This window comes from Diabrotica virgifera, chromosome 4 (genome assembly GCF_917563875.1).
Source record: "Diabrotica virgifera virgifera chromosome 4, PGI_DIABVI_V3a".
Classification (NCBI taxonomy): Eukaryota; Metazoa; Arthropoda; class Insecta; order Coleoptera; family Chrysomelidae; genus Diabrotica; species Diabrotica virgifera.
Genome location: NC_065446.1, coordinates 216310748 through 216333538, shown reverse-complemented (window position 1 = coordinate 216333538; position 22791 = coordinate 216310748). Strand labels below are relative to the sequence as shown.

Here is a 22791-nt window from a genome sequence, read left to right as displayed (position 1 = left end):
ACGCCCTCGACTCCGGTAGCGAGATAATATAGCAGGAGACCTAAGCACTATGGGCGTGGAGAATTGGATGGAGGTTGCTCAAGACAGAAAACAGTGTAGGCATGTTGTCGAGTAGGCTAAAACCCACGAAGGGTTGTAACGCCACGGAGTAAGGTAGTAAGATTAAAGCTCCATCGTCGGCTTACTGCCAAAACCAACTAACTCCACTTTTTAAAGTTTTGAGGAATCAACGTTTTAAACTTTAATTTGAAATGAAAAATCGTTTGAATTTAAAAATGATTTAATGACTGAAAAATATTAAAGTAAATAACATTATAAACGAAACATTTTGTTTAAAAAATTATTAAAATGAAGTGAAAGTTAAAAAAAAGTACAAAAAACATTTTTTTTCGGCACTTGTCGGGTTTTGGCTGTACAAAGTTAGTCAACTTCTAGGTAACTTTGAACATTACTGTCCTCCATATTAGGCACTTGTCTTGTTTTGGCAGAACTAGAATATTGTAAATGATAAAATACTATTTTATTTAAACAGAGATGTGCAGACAACTGCACATATCTGTTTTTGGCTGAATAAAAATGTCATCATTGGAATTAGTTGTTTTGAGACCCTTCTGTTTCCCACATTTAAAATCTGCTTTGAAGTGTCTGGTTTCATCAGTACATTCTTTGATAATTATTAAGTACAAAGGCGTACTTAACTCAGAATCGACAAAAAGTGGAGTTAGTTGGTTTTGGCAGTAAGCCGACGCAATAATTCTGGATTAAACTTGAAACCCCTCAGGTAACAATTTAACATTTCACACACATTAAAAATAGTCATCTTTTATGCGGTTCTTTAAACCTTATCAAAATATTGATTAGAAAGCTTTTATAAAGTTTCTTTATTTTGTAATTAATAACTTGGTGTCTTTTTAATAATCGTTAGATATTTTATTATTATTATAGATAATTTAGATAATTTATTATTAAGCTTTCTGCAATAATGCTTTCAGTAATGTCACTTGTATATAGCAAACTTCTAATATCTCCTTAATACATTTCAAATAATATTCCATTAAGAAATCGTTATCAAATAATAATTTCAAATGAGCATTTATATAATAATATTCCACGAACATTTAAACCAACCTTTTACCTTTTAAATAACCCTGTAAACAAGCGTGCACCTATCGACATTTACCTGGCAACGTTGTTAACACCTTTCTCTCTCTAGCCACTCTTCTGCAACGCACGGTTGTTAGTCTCACCGTGCTGCTGGCTGAGGAGGTCATCAATCGTGTAATGCGCGCCATTTTCTTCTTTTTTGTTTGGTTCTTCCTCTTGGTGCGCGATTTAAAAAATAATGATCAACAAGTTTCGGTACAAGAAGCCTCCCAATAAGGATATGGCTGGTGTGAATACAGTGAGTGACAATGATACGCTGAAACGGATTAAAAGTGGCCTTAAAGATGGCAAAGTGAAAGACACTAAGGACAATGATAGTTTGAATAGAAGTACTGATAGTTTGAAAAGAAATACTGATAGTTTGAAAAGAAATAGGATGAAGGAAGAAGGAAACTCTGTTGGTGTTTTAGACCAACAAACTAAGCAGGAACTACATGTAAGTCATTAAATTTTACATCAAAAACGAAAACAGTGCCAGGACTTATTAAAAAATACAAACAGTAAAGTGTTGTCCTTTAGCACACATTCGGTAATCCTGAATGCCGTTTTTTAAACAAATAATTAATGATATTTACATTACAGTAATTAAAATCATTGTTTATCTTCCGTTAAGACAATAGTGTTCTACTTATCTGGTAATCTGGTAGCAACTTGACGCTGCTAAATAGCAACCAATCTCGCCAATCTGCTAGTATAGTTTTCAATCGTTACGGTTTTGCCTACATCAATTCATCAATATATTTATTTATAAAGCACAACAGGCCTTGGAGGCATAGGCCTAGGATTTAATGTTTCTTCTTGTTCCACTTCTTCCATTGTTTTCTGTCAAATGCTTTTTCTTTCAGATTCTCAATATGTATTACTTCTTTGAAAGTCTTCATGTACTCTATCCTTCCATCTCTTTCTTGGTCTACATTTTCTTCTTTTTTGTATTGGCTTTCGTGATAGTACCATTTTCGGCATTCTATTCTTTCCCATTCTTTCTTCTTCTTCATTAAGTGCCATCTCCGCGACGGAGGTCGGCAATCATCATAGCTATTCGTATTTTAGAGACGGCTGCTCTGAAAAGTTCATTTGATGTACATCCGTACCACTCTCTCACGTTGCCACAGCCACGATATTCTGCGTCTCCCTATGCTTCTCTTTCCTTGAATCTTTCCCTGCAACTTCAAATCTCTAGAGCACTTTTCTCGTTTTGTTAAAATTTGCTCCAGCCTTTTCTATTCTGACTTTGATTTCCTGTAAGTAATCTCCTGTGGAGTTGATCATTGTTCCAAGGTATGCATATTGGTCGACTCGTTCGATATTGGATCCGTTTATGAAGAGATTTTCGTTATTTCTTTGAGTTTTCGATATTCTCATAAACTTTGTTTCTTGACATTCATTGTTAGCCCGTATTCTTGTCCAAACTCTGCTCTTCTGGTCACCAGCCTCTGAAGATCCCCAATATTTTCAGCTAAGATGACAGTGTCATCCGCATATCTAATGTTGTTAATGGGAACTCCATTTACCTTTATTCCAGCTGTTTCACCCTCAAGAGCTTTTTTCAAGATCTCTTCCGAGTAGCAATTAAAAAGAATTGGCGACAACACGCATCCCTGTCTCACTCCACGTCTGATTTCAATTTCCTCTGACAGCTCGACAGCTGGTCGTTAACACGTACTTTTGCTCGTTGCTTATAGTATAAATTCGATATAATCCTGAGGTCATTGTAGTCCAGCTTCTTTGATTCCAGGACGTGCATTAATTGTTCATGTCGTACTTTGTCGAATGCTTTATTATAGTCAATAAAACACGCATATATATCTTGATTGACGTCCAGGTACCTTTGTATAAGTATGTTAAGTGAAAAAAGAGCTTCACGAGTTCCCAGGCCTTTGCGAAACCCAAATTGCGTATCATTAATGTCTATGTCCAGTTTATGATATATTCGGTTATGATATATGACTTTCAGTAGCAACTTTAGCACAAGGGACATCAAACTAATGGTGCGGTCGTCGCGCCGCATTCTCTTGCGTTTTTCTTTTTAGGGAGGCAAATAAAGATTGACGTCAACCATTCTTTGGGTAATGTGCCTGAGCTATAAATTTTGTTCAAGAGTACCACTAAAACATCAATATGCTGCTCATCTATAATTTCTAAAAGGTCGATAGGAAGCATGTCAGGTCCTGGGCTTTTCCTGTTCTTCATTGTTTTTAACGCATGTATTATTTCTTCCTTTGTAATATTTGGACCTATTTCTCCTGAAGAAGTTCTATGTGTTCCAGGTACCCTCTTTCATCATCGAACAGTTCAAAGATGTATTCAGTGTATTCTACCCAACGTTGTACTTTCTTATCGGTCTCGGTCATCGGAGATTTTGATTTCTTAGTCCAGCCATTCTTTCAATGTGTCCTAAATAATTATTGTTATTCTATGTGCTTTGATTTCCGTCGTTATTTTTGCAGGTTCTTTATTCTTCGTTCTTCTACATTGACGATCTATTTTCACACCTCCCACTTCTTCTTCTTAACTCAGGCGAGACTAGTTAGTCTCTGGTACTTGGTCATAAGACCTTTGTACCTAACGTTGTTTTTCTCCCTTAAACTCTAATATGTTCTGTGGCCTCAACGAAGGCCAACAGTTTTCGTATTGGTAGTTTTAGGATCTCTTCTGGTTCAAACCTCATTTGACCAGTGAAGTCCTGTCTTATATCACCTAGCACACTGCAATGGCATATTATGTGTACGGCAGTCTCTGCTTCCATTTCACACTTTCTGCACCATGGTTCATTCACCTTACCTAGTTTGTATAGGTGATTCACACCTCCCTCTATTGCTCTTTGTATTTTCCTCTCCCATCTTTCTAAAAGGTCTATTTCTGATTTGTTAAATACGTACCCATATTTTTCGCATGCATATTTGATTCGCTGTAGTCTTGATAGCTGTTTTGTAGACTCTAATTTTTGTTTTTCTTGAGATATGGATATTTGGATTTCATTAATATCGCAATGCTCAATACTTTTTGTGTTCTTTTGATACTCTTGCCTATAACTCTTCTTCCCCATGTCCCCTTTCATTTAGTCTTACACTCAGGTAAGTAAATTCTGAAACTCTTGAACATGCATGTATTTTCTTCTGTCTATTAGTATGAAATTGTCTTCTTTTCTTTATCTGTTTCTCCCATTATCGTGTCTAGAGGCTGCCAGAAATATTGATCTGTTGTCATTTTTAAGTTCAGATATTTCTATTACAGTCATTAGTGCATGTTTAAAATGGCTTACACAAATCTGCCATTGGATGAAGCCCTATTATTGAATAGTAAGCATGAAAAATTACAGATATAATGGATGTTTGACTGACGTATTAGTTGATTCAGTCTCTTACAAAACCTGCATTTAACGTAATGTATGACAGACGTAAGAACAAAACTCATCCAATTAAGATTCGTCAATATAAAAAGTTGTTTGCGATTAAAGATTTGTGTTTATGGTAATTCGATCTGAGAGAATCAACAAAGGAAAGTTACCTACTAACATATGGTCGATGTGGCTAATATACAGGTGGATAAGTGGGTAGTTGACATGTGTTGATTTTAATCTGAATCTTTAATTGAGCGTCGTTTTGTTTGAGAACCGGAAGAATCGTTTTGGCTGATTAATTAACGTGACCAAATGAAGACATTTTTATCTTATTTTCTTTTCCATACATAGAAAGTATCGTAGGATCAAAGAGAAAATAGTGAATTTGTCTTTGACATTGGAATCGTGTTTTAATGAACTCAGATGGAGCGATGAATTGTTACTCAATAAACGGTTACTTACATATTAACCGCTGTTGTTATGTTGTCACTTTTATTTGATTACAGTTAGTAGATACAACCATATGCGATTCTAGTATTCAAAAAATAAAAAATTTGTGACTAGTACCAATCAGTTTTGGAAAGAAAACCATGAAACATTTCAGACACCTGAAACAGACGTCGGAGCTTAACTTAGAAGCGAACGAAGTATAGTCTTAGATTATACGACAGCATAAAGAAACAATAGCTTAAAATTATATGAACAAGCAAGCAGTAGAATCGAACCCACCTGTGAGACATATGCAAACCCTCCGAAAATGACATGTAGTAGGTGTTACAATTCATCAGATGAGGAGGGGTTTCTAAATCTATTTATTTTCCTCATGCCTAACTCTAGTTAAAATGTTTTTTTAGTGCGATTTGAACTTCATGAGTCCTGCAGATAGAGCTGGCTTGGTTATTTTGCTTTGGGCTTCTGTATTTCCATCTATGGAAAACATCATTCCCTATTGGTTCTCGCGGGATCTGGTTTGGGTGATTTTTTCCCTGGCTTTTTCTTCCATTATCTAGGTTCAGGTTCCCATGCGAGCGATGCGTATGTGATTATAGGTACCTACGATCTTTGTTTTTGTTGTTAATTTGCGTTTTCATCCTACGAGTCCTCTGATGCGTTTACATGTGGTGTAAATGTTAGGCTTTTATCCAATGTGACTCCTAGGTTGTTGGCTTCGTTTTTCCTTTAGATGGGTCTGTTTTTACTATTAGTTGTTTTTCTGGGTTATCCCTTCTCTTTTTGAAGATCACCGCTTGGGTCTTCTCTGGATTTATTGCTATTTTCCATTGGATCCACTAGTCTTCTATGGTATCCATTGCCATCTGTAGGTTTCTCACGGCTACATCCAGGTATCTGTTTCAATGCTATAGCAGTGTCGTCTTCATATAGGATGAGTTACGGGTGTTCTTGGAACGTCAGCGTGTTATATTCTGTATAGTAGGGGTGACAATACTGCCTCCTGTAGCACTCTGGCCTCCGAGGCTCCTTGTTCGAAGAGAACTTGTCCCATTCGGACCCTGAACCTCTGGTCTCCAAAGTACGAGGTCACTATTGTTGTTATGGCCCCGTTGTATCCATATTCTCTCATTGTATATACTGGTCCTTCATGCCATACTCTTTCAAAGGCTTTGCTTACATCCAGGAACACAGCTCCTGTATATTGTTTATCGTTGAATCCAGTTGCAATGGAGAAGTACTTGCTGTTCGCTGGAGTGTTGTGCTCTGAATCTGAAAATTGAGCTCTAGGAATTATCCCAAGTTGGTCTGTCTCTTTTTGGTGTCTGGTTTGTATGAGTTTTTCGACTATTTTGTTGACTTCTGGAAGGAAGCTAATTAGCGTGTAATATTGCGGGAAATGCTGCTCTTCCTTCCCTGGTTTGTGAATCATTATCATATGGGCTTCTTTCCATCGATTTGCATATCTAAATATTGCATTTGTAGTACAGTAAAACCTCGATAGAACGGACCTCTATTTAACGGACTTCCGATATAACGGACAAGATATCAGATCAAATGTAAAAAAAAATTGAATACAAAAAATATGAAAAATCGAATTCTACAAGGAAAAACAAAAAGGAAACATCTCAGCACTGCTTTGTGCTAACGCCGATGAATCGCATGGATTGACTACTTTAATAATAGTTATTGTTGGTAAATCTCGTAAACCTTGTGTTGTCAAAGATATAATTATCAAAAGGCATCATCTGTCCGCTTCATATTATAGCTGTAATAGGGCATGGTTCACCAGAGATATTTTCAAAAATTGGTTTTTAAAGGATTTGTACCTGCAGTGAGAAAATTTTAAGAGAAGAAACTGGTAATACCGTCTAAAGAGGTGAAATGTTTATCGATTTTAGAAAAAGCTCCTGCTAATCCCCCTGAAAGTATCCTAAATTCAGAAGACCATCATCATATTGGTGCTAAAGCTCTTAGAGAGCCTCGACCTTCTCAAGCTTCCTACGCCATTCTGTGCTGTCCCTTGCTTGCATTTTCCAGTTGACTCCGATATTCTCGGCATCTTGTGTTACCCCGTCCATCCAGCTCAGCTTTGATCTACCCCTTCTTCTCATTCCCACGGGTCGGGCTGTTAGAATATTTTTCAGCAACAAATTCAGAAGATGGCAACTTTAATAAATTGTATGTTTTGCCAAAAACTACCCCGTTTATTCAACCCATGAATCAGTGAGTAATTTTGTCGAAATGAGTATATTGCAAAACGAAATGAGTATATTGCAGAAAGTTTTTAGATGAAGTAGAAAAGTAAAAAAGTAGCGAACAAAACTTTATTCTTTTTTTTTTCAAAACTTTGTACACTGTATCTAAATACAGTACTTATATAATTTCAAAAAAAAATTGATTGATTTTAAACCTATTTTTATACAACGGACTTTCGGCTTTAATGGACATCCTGTCCCCCCAATTAGTCCGTTATATCGAGGTTTTACTGTACCTATTTTTATATCAACTATTGCTTTGATTTAGAGATACTTTAAAGCTCTGTTTGTTGTTTTGTCCGGTCTGATGCTTTTTTTGGCGAGTTTTTCCTGATTAACTCACGGGAGATGTTGGTGTGATTGATCTTCTAGCACATCTGCTTGTGGTTCTTCGATAAAGTCAATATCTTCATCTCGGTGATGATTCAATGCACATTCTCTCTCTCTCTCTCTCTCTCTCTCTCTCTCTCTCTCTCTCTCTCTCTCTCTCTCTCTCTCTCTCTCTCTCTCGAGAGAGAGAGAAATAGAGTTCTCCACATCATCTCCGAATTCACTGTGGAGTGATGGAATTGGTTTTCTCCTCCATATTTCTTTGGTAGCCTCTATGGCAATTCATGGCCTCCAGGCAATTATTCATGTTCTGCCCTCGTTCATCCATTAAAATTATGTGAATCCATAAACAGGTTAAACATCCCCTAAACATTAGTAAATTGCTCCATTTCTTAGCAATTTTCGGTTTTTGGCAGGATCAGTGCGCGAAGTTCACCAAGCCATGAGACCTTGTATCCTTTACCGTACTACTCATTCATGGATCTACCCGATTAATTCGCGAATTTACAATTAAGTCCACAAATCCACGTTTGCTTTTAATTTATTATTTAATTACCTCTACTTACAGTACCTAAACATTTAGAGCACAACGTCGAATAAGCAGAGCAGTATGGAACTTTATATTTCCGTACCGGAAAAGCATCGAGGTGGTTTTAAAGATATCTAAGTTAACTCATCCTAAACAAAAGGACTATTTATTAGGATTAATTAACTAAGTACCACTGCCCATGGTGTATCATGAGCTTTAACGACCGATTAATCTCTAGTTTCCTTTTGCGTGTAATTAATACACTTGTCTTAATGAAGAGCACTGCATACATATAAAAATCTAAGACTCCGTAACAAATATGAAATTACAGGTACTCTTATTCTGTCTCTAATTAAAGAGCATAACCTTCAATTAGTAGTAGAGCGTAATTTTCCCGCATTTCTATTGTTTCCATATAAGAAAGTTGTAATGATGAAAATGGGAAGATTTAAAACATAAATAAATAATATCGTGAGAAGATCAAGCGATTGATCAGGTTAATTGGAGCGTACAGTGTTGCCGCCTACGTAATTTTTATAAAGTTAGAATAATGCTGGTAACATGTGGCAGTGAAAAGTGAGTTTTGTTGAATGGTACTAAGGTAATACCGTTACTGCTTGGGGCAAATGTTCAAATAATTTTTGGATTTGATATCGGAAAACATTCTGGTCACATCATTCTTCTTTCTTCTTCATGTACCATGTCCTTTCAGAACGTTGGTTACCATCATTGCTATCTTAGTTTTATTCACTGCCAGCCTAAATAGCATGCTTGTATCAACACCATACCAATCTCGCAAGTTCTTCTTCGTCCTGCAAACACAACGTCACGCAAACACAGGTCACAATCATTGTTTACATAAAGATAAGACAGCCAATGTTTGTCAGTTCTATCACATGCTGAATTGTATGCTTGAATACATCTTCCTCATTCCTTGAGCCCTGTCACGGCTTGGTGACACTCTAAATCAGTGTTTTTCAATCTTTTTGATTTCGCGACCTCTTTACAGGTTGAAATATTCTGGCGACCCCCTGGTGTCATAGAAAACCAAAGAAATAAATGAATTAAAAACTACATACGTTAGGTAATATTTTTTTCCTATTTTGGTACATTTAGCTTTTATTCTCGCGGGCTAACAATTAAAGAACAGCCAACATTTTGCTTTGCTGCTTGACGAATCTTTAAATGTTCCCGACTGTGCACAGTTTGTAGTATTTGTGCACTTTGAAGCAGATGACAATATCATGGAAGAAATCTGCAATCACTACTGACCAGTGTTTGTACGATATGTTTTTAGAAAGCACTTGCGACTACAATAAGTAGTGATTGGAAAAAATGTATCGCTATTTGTAGCGATGCATGGCGCTGGAGGTATCACTGGCAAAAGTAGCGGACTCATTGCAAAATAAAAACGACAATGCCAAACATATCCTGGACACACTGTTTTCTTCATCGACAGGCTCTTGCTGCTAAGGTAGTAAATCTTTTGATTTAAATGACGTGCTCAGGGAGGTAATAAAAATTTTAAATTCTATCAAGGTAAAGCTTTGCTTTCAGCTACTCAGAACCCGGCTATTCAGAATCATTTGTGAAGATATAATAGTAGCTGATAATGTAACTAAGATCCAGCGCCCACAACGCAATTGTTTTAAAATATCTGGAAAAACTAGTTGACAACTAGTTGGAAACCAGTTTCAGGCGGATGGCCTCGTGGGCGAATCCCCGTGTTTTTACGGTGCCGAGGCCGAGATAACAAAATATTTGCAAGTGCAATCGGTTTCAGACCGATTTTAAAACAGTTGCGCGTTGGGTGCTGGACCGAAGAGTTTGACATTAAAGTAACGTTTACACGTATCCAGTAACTGGCGCCAGTCTCACTGGAATGCGAGTGCTTGACTAAGACAGCGCTGGATAGGTTCGTTTACACGTATCCAGTAACTGGCGCCAATCTCACTGGCACTCTTATTAAAAATCCTAATACGGCACTGAAACCACAGGTACGACAGCGCCAGCGACTGGAACGCTGTATTTACACGTGTCTACAACCACTGGCACGGGGTTAGAGGGGACGCGGACGAGTGCCACTGGCACGAAAAATAGACCAGCCTTCTATTCGAGACAGCGCTGGCCTTAAGGCGCGTTTACATGTATCCAGTAACTGGCGCCAGTCGCACTGGAACGACAGTGCTGGCATCATGTAAACGCTTTTTTGTTCCAGTCCAGCGCTGTCTCGAATAGAAGGCTGGTCTATTTTTCGTGCCAGTGGCACTCGTCCGCGTCCCCTCTAACCCCGTGCCAGTGGTTGTAGACACGTGTAAACACAGCGTTCCAGTCGCTGGCGCTGTCGTACCTGTGGTTTCAGTGGCCGTATTAGGATTTTTAATAAGAGTGCCAGTGAGATTGGCGCCAGTTACTGGATACGTGTAAACGAACCTATCCAGCGCTGTCTTAGTCAAGCACTCGCATTCCAGTGAGACTGGCGCCAGTTACTGGATACGTGTAAACGTTACTTTACAATCTGATTTGTTTTCATCTACATAATCCATTCGGCATAATTATTTTGTAAATTCCGGATCAAATAAAAGACTGACCTGGTTTACCGTCACCGTCAGATAAATAATTACACCTCTTTTTAATTAATTCTAATTTACATAAATGCAGTAAGTGTAACGCGTTTTTTCAACAAATTTATTAACTCTGCAACAAAGGTTTATTTGTAGTATAAATAAATTTGATTAACCAGAACAGTATGTGGGTGTTTTGATTGAAACCTGCCATATAATATTATTAGGTAATTTATCATCGCAGTGATTTTGTTTAATTGGCCTCGGGCATAAGAATGGAAACCAGAACCTTGAACCAGATACCCAATTAAGCTGGTAGATGTTTTACATACGGAATCAGTTAGGAAAAGTTCAATGAATATAAAAATCTACACAATTTTGTGTAGTTTTATCTTTCCCACGTCAAATTCTACATATTTTTATATCTTATTATTGTGACGAGATATATTATGGAAAGAGTTACAAAATATACTTCAATATTGAAAAGAATGATTGATTAAATGAGTGATAATATTAATATAAAATAAGCGGCATTATGAAGGCTGTAGATTTATTATAGCCCAGATATTTAGATAGTTGGGATATATTAGATAGAGAGAAGCAAAATCGACCTACTGTTTACGAACATAGACGAACCAAGGGGGGTTGGGGTTATAACCCCTCCTATGAAGGCTGAAGATATAGTTAGATCTATTATAGTGCAGATATTTAGATAGTTGGGACATATTAGATAGAGAGAAGCAAAATCGACCTACTGTTTACGAACATAGACGAACCAGGGGGGGGGGGGTTGGAGGTTATAACCCCTCCCCCATTGGGAAGAACTTTAAGCTCTATACGCTTAACACCATACCCCTAGAGACTCTTCAGTCTTCAGTAGTTGTAGTTTCAGACTCAAAGTAATATTGTTTCGATATAACCGTTTCTTCATATTAGTTGGGATAAAATGCAGCCCTGCCTTACTTCTCTTCGTATTTGAAGCTCTTCAGAAGAAAAAACAGTAAAATCCTTTATAAAAGGTATATATTTAAAATTCCTAAAAAGGGCTACTTCACAATCACATAACTAGTTTTCGATTGGTTTACCAATCATCATCAGTGCAGTGCTTACCTAAAATGAATATAACCTGGTAAAATAATGCAAAGATTTTGAAATTTTGACTACGGTTAAGAAAAGTTGTAGGTTGTAGGTACTCACGTGAAATTTACATGCTAACCACCAAGTTATGATTTTACAAAAATATGTGGGTCAAAGCCCTGTACAAGTAATCCGTTAAGGAACCATCGGTTGAAAATGCTAACTTAAGCATGGATGTTTAAAGCATTTTACTAATATGCCCAAGGTAACATCTGAGCTGTGGTTTGACTTGTTCACATGTATGGTGAAAGTATGGCAGCAAGTGACAATGAAATGGTTAGAGACTTCTTCCGAACGATGACATCACAGAAATGACAGTTCCACCGGAAGTTGTAACGACCGCCATCTTTTTCTGTCCATCCATTCGTCTTCTTTGATGGCTCTATCTCTCATGATGTGCCGTACATTTTCTTCCTATGCAACTGAAGGCCTCCCCCTTCTTCTTTTTTGTTGTGGTATGTAATTTAAAGCTTTCTTTGGCAATCTATCTTCATTCATTTGTTTCACGTGACTATACCACACTAGTTGTCTCGTTTCAATTCTATCTACACTGGAATATACGATATTTGTCTCCTAATATCTTCATTCCTGATGTTATATTTTTTGGATATACCACACGCTCTCCTTAGATAATCCATTTCTACTACTTCTATCCTTTTTCTATCTTTTTTCGTGATTTGTTAAACTTCTGCCCCATAAGTCATAATAGGCTCTGCTCTACCAAGGTACGATAGATTGTCAATTTCATTTTTTGTCTTATATCCTTAGACCATAGTAGAGAGCTTAGAATGTTTACCGCTTCTTTGCCCTGTTGCGTTCTGTTTTCGATGTCTCTTTTGGTAGTGCCTTCTTTAGATCTTATAGATCTGAGATATTTATATTCTTTACATGTTTTTGTGGTTCTAATTTCTAAATCTGGATCTTCTTCATCATCCCGTATTTCAAGATACTCTGTCTTTGACATATTCATATTCAGGCCCCATTTTTCATATTCTTTCTTTAGAAGAGTACTCATAAAAATAAAAAAACAAAATATTTTCTATAAGAACATAATATAAATTTCCGGTTATTAAATTACCGTAACAGGTAAAAAGGAGCAATTGTTTAATTACCAAATAAGAACAACTGGTTATTTCATTCTCGTTAGTTGCAATTGATTTGTATAAATGTGCAGTTCTCTTCATTAAAACAAGTGCATAATTACACGCAAAAGGAAACCAGAAATTACTCTGCAAGACTGTAAGCTTAGATCAAATTAGACGTTTACTTGTAATTAGAATGAATGGTCTGAGATTGAAGTGGCGGAAAAACTTGAAATTTATATTAATTATTAAAAATATTGGAAAACTGTTTAATTCCTGATTTTAATTAGGTGTTATAAAAAACTAAATAAGAAATAATAAGAGATCTATCTTCGTCAAGTGTCTTGTCCGTTGCAAGCGTTGGCTATTAACATGGCAATTCTGATCTTGCTTACGGCACTTCTGAATAATTCGACCGATGTGAGCCTGAACCACTTCCGCAGATTTTGGAGCAACGAGTGTCTTCTCCTGCCTGGCCCTCGATTACTGTCTAATTTCTCCTGGATAATCAATTGCAGTAGACGGTACTTATCATGTCTTAATATGTGGCCTAGATATTCAAGCTTTTTTTTGTTTACTTGTGCTTATGATTTCTTTTCTCTTTTCCGATTCTGTGGATTACCTCTATGTTGGTGACATGTTCGGTCCAGGATATACGAAGAATGCGTCGGTACACCCACATTTCGAATGCTTCTAGTTTTTTCGTGAGTATCTTGCCGGCGTCAGCATCCTGGTCTACACACCATATACATAGTAAGATCGGAAAAATGCAGCATTTAACCAGACGTAGTTTTAGGAAAAAAGACAAATCTTTGCTCATGAGGATCTTTTTCATATTGTCAAGGTATACATTAGATTCTCCATGGTCAATTAGTATGTTGTTTATCCGTAACTGTCGAGTAGGTTGTTGTTTTTTGCTTGTAGCACCCATTTTGTCTTCTTGAAGTTGAGGCTGAGGCCATAATCGTCACTAACTGAATTAACTCTTTCCATTGCCTGTTGTAATTCATCTATGCTACTGGCAAGGATCACCGTGTCATCAGCATATCTTATATTGTTGGTTAACTCACCGTTTATTTGTATGCCCTCTTTTGATAAGGAGTGGAGATAAGATACACCCCTGCCATTAGGACACCTCTTTTGATCTCCACACTCTCAGTAAGTTCGTTGCCAATGTTTTAACGTCAGTATAGGTTTGCCACAATCCGAATATCCTTGTCGTCAATACCTGTCTTTCGCAGAAAGTACGTCTTCAAGGATTCTCATTAGCTATCCCTCATAATTAGTGTGACCAACGCCCAATCTGTCAAATCCGGGTCATGGCTGAAGAATATACCTAAAATCCGGGACTTTTCAATGAAAACCGGGCCATTTGTTTTAAATACAGAAATTTAATATCATCCTTTTATTGATTATTTAACATTATTATGTTAATAATGATATTTTTGATGGGATTAAGCCATGTTTTTGAATCGTCCACAGTTTGAGTTTGCGTAGAACTAGAACTATCATACTACGATATAAAATGCATGCGGTATTAGTATTAACACTCTAGAAATTGTCGACTTTTTTTCGTCTCACCAATTCAATTTGATGTGAATTCTTAAAAGAATAACATATTCAAAATTTCAAAATTGCGTTTTACCAAAACGTTGAAAATTCGGATGGCCCGGAAGCCTTGTCCGGGACGCCGAGGCACGACTTCGTAATTCGGGCCATGTCCCGGATTTTTCGGACTAGTTGGTCACACTATTCATAATATACCATTTAGAACCTTCAAAAAACTGTAATACGCGTTGAAGCATCTTCTATAAGAATCACGAAAAAGGAAGTAAGTAAAGGATATCTACTTCATTCAAAAACAAAAAAGCACCCGAACCTGGCAATATACCCTCAGAACTAATAAAATATGGAACTGAAAAACTATGTGAGCACCTGACAATACTCTTTCAAAACTGCATAAACAAAGTAGAGGTTACAGCCGAATTTAAAACCTCTACCATTTCAACTTTACATAAAAAAGGAAACAAATAAAATTTCGACAATTACCGTGGAATTGCAGTTACTAGTACCATTAGTAAAATCTATGGGAAAATGATCAAAAATAGAATAGAAAGAGAATACATGATATGGAGGCAGAAAAACAGGCGGGTTTTAGAGCTGGTAGATCGACCATAGACCACCTTTTTTGTATCACTCAACTTATAGAAAAAAAGGTTGCTGTAGATCAAGACGTCCACTTTTTGTTTGTTGATCTAAAAAAAGCCTACGATAGCATCCCCCAAAATAAGTTATGGAACACTCTAAGACAAACGAACATCAACTCAAATCTCATAACAGCAGTGGAAAAACTAGATGATAACGCCAACGCCAAAGTTAAAATAGGAACGAATGTTTCCAAAGGTTTTGTAGTAGACAAAGGACTGAAGCAGGGATGCTGCCTAGCGCCGACACTTTTCAAAATATATCTGGAACAAGCATTAAAACTTTGGAAGCGGAAGTGCAGCGGCATGGGTATACATTATACATTAAATAATAACAACCTGAACACTCTATGTTTTGCTGATGATCAAATTGTGATTGCTAACTAATAAGACGATCTGTAATACATGACTCGAAAATTAATCGAAGAATACAAAAAATGGGGATTAGAAGTTAACATAGATAAAACAATGTACATGAACAACATCGGTGGCAACGAACAGAATCTAGTTTTAAACGACGGACAACACATTAAGTACAACAATAAATATTCTTATTTAGGAGTAAAAATCACGGATGACGGCAAATCAGATCAGGCTATAAAAAACGAAACATTCAAGGTAGAAGGGCCATATCTCAACTAAATAGTATTATTTGGAATCAACATACATATATCCAAAAAAAAAATAAACATCGAATATACAACACTATTATAAAGAGCTTAGTAATGTATGGAAGTGACGTGTGGCAGTTAAAGACAACTACTGAAAGAACACTACAAGCCACGGAGATGACTACTGGAGACGTGCCGCAGGAAAATCAAAACTCGAAAGAATTAATAACGAACGTATACGAGAGATTATGGGAGTCACACATACGAATGTCGAAGATATAAGGGTACAACAACTAAAGTGGTATGGACATGTGCAGAGAATGCCAGAACACCGTCTGCCCAAACAGATTCTAGATTGGTCACCACATGGAAAGAGAAAAAGAGGCCGACCCAGAAAGAACTGGAGAGAAGGAATAGACAGAGAGATCCGAGAGAGAGGTTTAGACGAAGACCTTTGGGAAGATAGAGATGCATGGAGATTGGGCATAGGAAGACGTCGGAGGACGTTTTAAACCGATTATATAAATATAAAAAACTGTAAAAAAATTTTTCAGTTGTATTTTTTTTTTCGTTATGGGCCTAATTTGAGGAACTATAACTATACGGTAAGAACTTACCTATGTAGTAAATTACAGTCGGCATCAATTGTATAATATATTATATTTCTTGAGGGGTAACTTTCCTTGAATATCGTTCGAACTTTTCAAATCTATTATTTTTCTCCGAACGACAACAATCAACATTAATCATTTAATGTGCATATTATTATTCAATTTCAACATATAACTCAGATATAATAAATCACTATTATAATCTCATATGATACTACATATTATAATATAAATGAACACCTCAGATTTATTAGTCTGAAACAATGGCAGTGTAGCATACGTCATAGCAGGCAAGTTTGGCCTTCAGCGTTTAAGTGGTACCTAAACTAAATGAAAGTACTTATCAAGAACAACGGAACAATGTTTTGCTTTAAATTAAGTTCAAACTCGTGCAACGTAGGACAAAGCGGACTGTCGTTAATGGTAGACTTCAGGTATACCTTTATTAGCGGAAGTGGTTTGCTCGAGGTAATACTCGTAGTTTAGATTTAACTGTTTTGATCTTCTTTTAATATTGTTACTATTACCTACATTTGAATTAAGTTTGTTTATATGTTACAATTTACAGAGAGCGTTTTGTACTGTAGGTATCTTCAAATTGAAACCTCAAAGAATAGATTGCGATCTGCTAAATACCTCTATGAGTCACCCCTTAATCATACCTATTCTGTAACTCATTTCGATGATAGAAGTCAGTAAAATCGAATAGAAGTGACCAAGTCGAATAGAAATAGTCCAAATCCGTATTCCATAACTACTTCGGAATCTCTACAATCGTAATGTGAATAGAAATCACTTCGACAGCATTTACCCTGTCGAGATGAGATTCCGATTATCGGAATTGTGGTTGACGCAAGCGCATTTTGTTTTGTTTTGACGTTTATATTTTATATATAAAAATAATTAATTACATACTACTTATTTATAATTATTTATAGTATTTGTACCTTTTTTTAGCTGCTTAATTTTTAGTCTGTGGTGTTATTTGTTTAGAGAACTATATATATTTCATTTAGACATGTTGTACGAGTATGAATAATTGGACCTAACCTTATTTATTTGCTACTTGGCGTCTGAATGTTTCCCATTCACATTGTTGCCATATTTTGTTCGTATATTTCTTGTACAATTGCAATCAATGGTATAATGCACAAGAATAGCTTGATAAATAAATATTATACCAGTATACTTGTATATTTATCAGTCAACGCTCATAGCCTGAACAAATTATAGAAAAGATGCCATTTTTGGGAAAAGTTGTTTAGCAGTTATTTCAACTGAAATCGAATCTTAAAGATTGCATATTATTAGTAATATCAATTTTAAATAATTTATTAATAATAATGAATTAATAACATCAATTTAAATATCTTTGATTTAAAAGCATTTATACTTCTTATCTTCACTTATCTTTTTTATTTATCAGTTTATCTTCTTTTTTATATCAATTTTAATTAACTTTAATTTAAAACCATTTATCCTCTTTTAAGCTTTTTGCATCCAGTATTTACACGAATATTTTATTTACTTCTCAAAACTTTGAGGATAGTATGAAGAAAGTATGAAAACATTGAGGAAATGGCAACGGTGTCATATCTCAAGTAACAAAATAGGTCACAGAACACAATTTCGCTGGTTACTGCGCGGCTGCCACCTCCTCAGAACCGCGTGAAATAGAAGTCAGAGATTCCGATTACGATATGAGTTACAGAATACCGATCCAAACACAAAAATGACGCGATAGATATCAAACATTCCGATTTTGGGTAATTACGATTCGACTTGGTCATTTCTATTCGATTTGTTAAAAGTTACAGAATAGGGCTGAATACAGTTTTTCAAATACTCGCTCTCCGGGATCAAGAAATTGAATAACTTACTGAATAACTTACAAACTATATGGTTGGTCTAACTGAGATTTATTTCACTTTAATAACTCAATAGTTGCCATAACTTCAAGTAGTTATATTACATATCATTATTCAAAAAACAAAGTTTCCCCCTGTATAATACATTTGCATAATACCTACAAGAATAAAAATCTGCTAAACGCCGTAAAAATGAGTGGCGCACACAATATTCCAGCTACAAAAGAGCTGATATGAATATTACGTGACACAAAAATGTATTTTCGTTTTGCTGGAAAATAAAATTCTAGTTTTATTTTGAAAGATTTTTCCATAATATTTGCTAAATTTAAAGTAAAACGCGCCATAAAAGAGTAACTTTGATACAGTTTGCATTTTAAAGCACTTTTGTGGTATGTTTTACTTCAAATTTAGCAAATATGGAAAAATCTTTCAAAATAAAACTAGAATTTTATTTTCAATAAAAATGAAAATCTATTTTTGCGCCACGTAATATTCATGTCAGCTCTTTTGTATCTGGAATACCGTGTGCGCTACTCATTTTTACGGCGTTCAGCGGTTTTTAATTCTTGTGTCATGAGTTTTTCAAAGTATTTTATAAATTAAATGTATGAAGTTGAATGTAATACTCCTCGATTACACGTTAAAAACGCGTTAAAAATGATCGCTTTTGTCGTATTATCTACCAAATAATCCAGTGATTACGACACTAAACTTGTGATAGGACAATTGTGTCCATCGAATGTACACTGGATTTTTTTCTCTTTAAAATAGATTTAAAAAACTATTGGGTTGGCCGGCAAATGAACTCGTATTGCCCGATCAAATTTAGCGTCGTAACCACGACAACTACATAAACCATTTCGGCGATAATGGTTAAATGGATTATTCTTTTGGAACTCGATAACTTCTAACCGACTTAACTGGTTTTGATCATTAAACATGAGTTTGAAACGTATTGACAAATAAATAGAATTTGATGCATCCAAGGTTAAGTATGATAACTGAAGGTATTACAGGAATTATTGAGCTTGAAAAACCGTTTTTTCTTTTATAAAATAAATTTGATCATAATTATGAATCCTATAACTTAAAAATTCGAAATTTCCCAGATATGAGGTATGGTATACACCGTAGACCCGTCTAGAGTCCTCCTACAAACGCTGTTATTGGCGCAATTCGTTGGTTGTAACTTTGAGTAATAGTTGTCAATAAACAAAAATTTTCAAAGTTTAGTTTAGTTTTAGTTTTTCGGCTATACTGAGCCGTGTGTATATCTGATCCTGACCACTTAGGCACTGTTTGAAAGCTTAACTCAACGCTATGACTTTGGTGTATTTGCGGTTTTCCTGTTTTTCGTAGAACCTAAGATATTTACCCCCAAAAAATATGCCGTTTTGTATCTACCCAGTCCTATACCTGGCTTCTTCTTTTTATGCCACTCCTATCGGAGATTGGAAATCATCAAGGCTACCCTGACCTTGTTTACAGCTGACCTAAAAAGTTCATTAGTGGTGCAGCCAAACCACTCTCTAAAATTCCGCAACCATGACATTCTTCTACGGCCTGGATTCCGTTTTCGTTCTATTTTTCTAGTTCTTTCTTTCTTTATATTATTCTATTGCTGGCTTATGGGTGGTCAAAAGTCACAAACTATAACGGTTCTAAATCTGCCCAGACCCCCTCTTGAAACACAGAAAAAAAATTCAGATCTGTGTAACTTTTCCACACACCCACATACATACATATGTACATACCCACAAACATTTTCCCCTTTTTAATAAAAATTGAGTCATACTTCTCAGCTCGGTAACTTTTGAATGAAGAGACATGCGTTGGAAAGGTAATGATCACTACTATCAGAAGCCGCAAAGGTCGGACTTAAATTTACGAAATTTATGGGAGTTTTGGGGACGAGAACGAAAAACAGACCCTAAATGGGAAGGGCAGTAAAATCCACACCCTTGGACCAAAATGGATGGTTGACATATGGATGGGCGAGTCTTTTCCTAAACTTTAATTTGGGATTTGGTCCAATTTTCAATTCTGTTAGATTTAGACAATCGAAAATTTCGTGTATATTTTTATAGTGTCGCATGTAGGGGGGTTGTGCGCCAATGGCGAGAGCTGCCGTTCTCTGAGATGTATAGAATGGTAAAATTCAGTTTATAAATTTTCATGTACCTACTCATTATTTATTTTTTTGTAGTCATTTCAATAAATGTATCACATTTTTCGAACGTTAGTCAACTGTGGTCGTGTTTTTTAAGTATTTATTTGCTCTTTTTAGATGCACTTTAACGGGCGTGCTGCCATTATCGCTGTAAACAAATAGGTTTTTGTTTGTTAACACCTCGGCGATTCTTATGAAACATTTAATGCAGGTGTGCTAAGATTATACTCGTTTTCTCTATTTTTATCCTTGTTTGTTTTTTAAATTAACGATAAAAGTGTTTGAACGACAGAGGCGTATTATCACCGAAAAAATATGCTGTGATTCCAATTACGTGAGCGGCGAACCCTTCGAAAGTGATTTAGTTTTCGATAAACCCGTGCAAGTCACTGGTAACCGTGCAAATTTGGTATCAAAATGTTTGTTAGAAAAATCTGCCTACAGTTTTTTGATTGGAGTGGGAGAACATGTAAATAAACAAGAAAAAAGCAAAAAATCTTGATTTTATAATTTTCATGAAATTTTATATATAACTAACGATATCTCGGGTCGGTTAAATATTTCGATTTCTAATTTTGACGTACCAGGGCGGATCTAGAGAGGGCCGTACCCCGCACCCCCGAGAATTTAAAAAATATTGCTGATTTTTTGTTGATAGACAAATAAAAATACTTTAATAACGAAGTTTTAAATGTTTTCGTAGCACTAAAAAGTGTGTCAATGGTGCCCTAAAACTCATCATTTTAACCTTAATTTTTAAAAAATTTGACCTCAAGGTTGACGCAACCTTGGATCTCAGACAGCATCGGCTTTTTTTTTCAATGTCAATAAATGATTTGATTTTGTTTACTCTAATTGGCGATGGCACTAAGACGCAGTTATTAAAGAGAAAGCATTTATTATATTTACAATTTGACACATTTACATCTAATACACATTTTGTTTGACAAAAATAATTGTGTTTGTATTGTGCATGTTACCTTGGAAACGGCGATCCTGTGAAAACCGGCGGTGTCGTTGCAGATGCGGTCGTAGCATTTGCGATCACGGCTATTATCGTTGCATTTGCGGTGATACAAAAATATGTTAATTTTATCGTTGCATGTGCGGTCATTGCCTAATAAACAAATATTATTTTTACCTTTTTCTACCACTATCACATGAATAATTCTATAACCAAATTTTTGTATGATTTAAATAATATTTATCACAGACGTTGATAAGAGGAGAAAATGCTTACTAATAATTTTATTGCGGCAAAAAGTATTTTGATATAAAAAAACTTGCTTCTTTTGAGAGTTTAGTGAGATTATCTGCACTAATTAAAAAAAATGAAGATAGTTGATTTACTAAACCTTAGTGTCACATAAATAAAATATTAGCGAATTGTTGATTATTTCTATATAAATTGGCTTCCTTACTGTTTGTGTCAAATGTTAAAAAGTATTAAAAAATTAAAAATGGATATCCAGCGTGAAGAGCAGAAGGTTTTCCCTTGGTGGTTTCAATCACTTCAAAATTTTCAATTATTTAAAGTTGTTACTTACTGCAATAAACAATCTCTCAAACTAACAATATACAAATAATATGCATTTGTTTTTATATTTAGATTTTGGTAATTCTCCCCCAACCTTTATAATTAGGCAAATACAAACTTTCCAAAAATCCGTAATGAGGGGATTATTGTGGTTTAGTCATTACTGTTTTCATTACCTATTGTTCGAAATATAGATAAGCGGATTAAAATATTTCAATAGGGTCGACCTGGCCTGCTAATAACTCGGGTGGTTACTAATTTACGACCTTCTTACATTTCTAGCCTTATGTCTGATTCACATTATAGCTCAGGTCACGGTCCGCTCACGCTCAGCTCAAGGTTCGGTCAACTATTCTTACACGCATCTTAATCATGCTATCCGCACTAAACACGACGGTCAAGTTCCGATCCTTTTTTTTTTGATCGCAGGGTTTCTCCGAGAGAATATTTTGATCGTGGCTTGAGCTGACCGTGAGCGGAGCGTGACCTGAGCTATTATGTGAATCAGCCTTTAGTGATTCACATTATAGCTCAGGTCACGGTACGCTCACGCTCAGCTCAAGGTTCGGTCAACTATTCTTACACGCATTTTAATCATGCTATCCGCACTAAACACGACGGTCAAGTTCCATCCCTTTTTTTGGACCGCGTGGTTTCTCCGAGAGAATATTTTGATCGTGGCTTGAGCTGACCGTGAGCGGAGCGTGACTTGAGCTATAATGTGAATCAGCCTTTAAGGCTGATTCACATTATAGCTCAAGTCACGCTCCGCTCACGGTCAGCTCAAGCCACGATCAAAATATTCTCTCGGAGAAACCACGCGGTCCAAAAAAAGGGATGGAACTTGACCGTCGTGTTTAGTGCGGATAGCATGATTAAAATGCGTGTAAGAATAGTTGACCGAACCTTGAGCTGAGCGTGAGCGTACCGTGA

At 36.0% G+C, this 22791-nt stretch overlaps 1 protein-coding gene across 3 annotated transcripts in view; it reads left to right on the top strand.

Annotated features, from left to right (window-relative positions):
* The window catches only part of LOC126883291 (uncharacterized), a 531955-nt gene that overhangs the window by 450547 nt on the left and 58617 nt on the right, over window positions 1–22791 (top strand). The window contains exon 1 of one of the 3 annotated variants that reach the window (XM_050648643.1): window positions 1234–1600. The exons of the other annotated variants lie outside the window; for them this stretch is intronic. Coding sequence (XP_050504600.1) covers window positions 1343–1600 — 258 coding nt within the window. The 5' untranslated portion in view covers window positions 1234–1342. Of the gene's footprint in view, window positions 1–1233; window positions 1601–22791 lie in introns of those variants that run through there. 3 annotated transcript variants of the gene reach the window in all.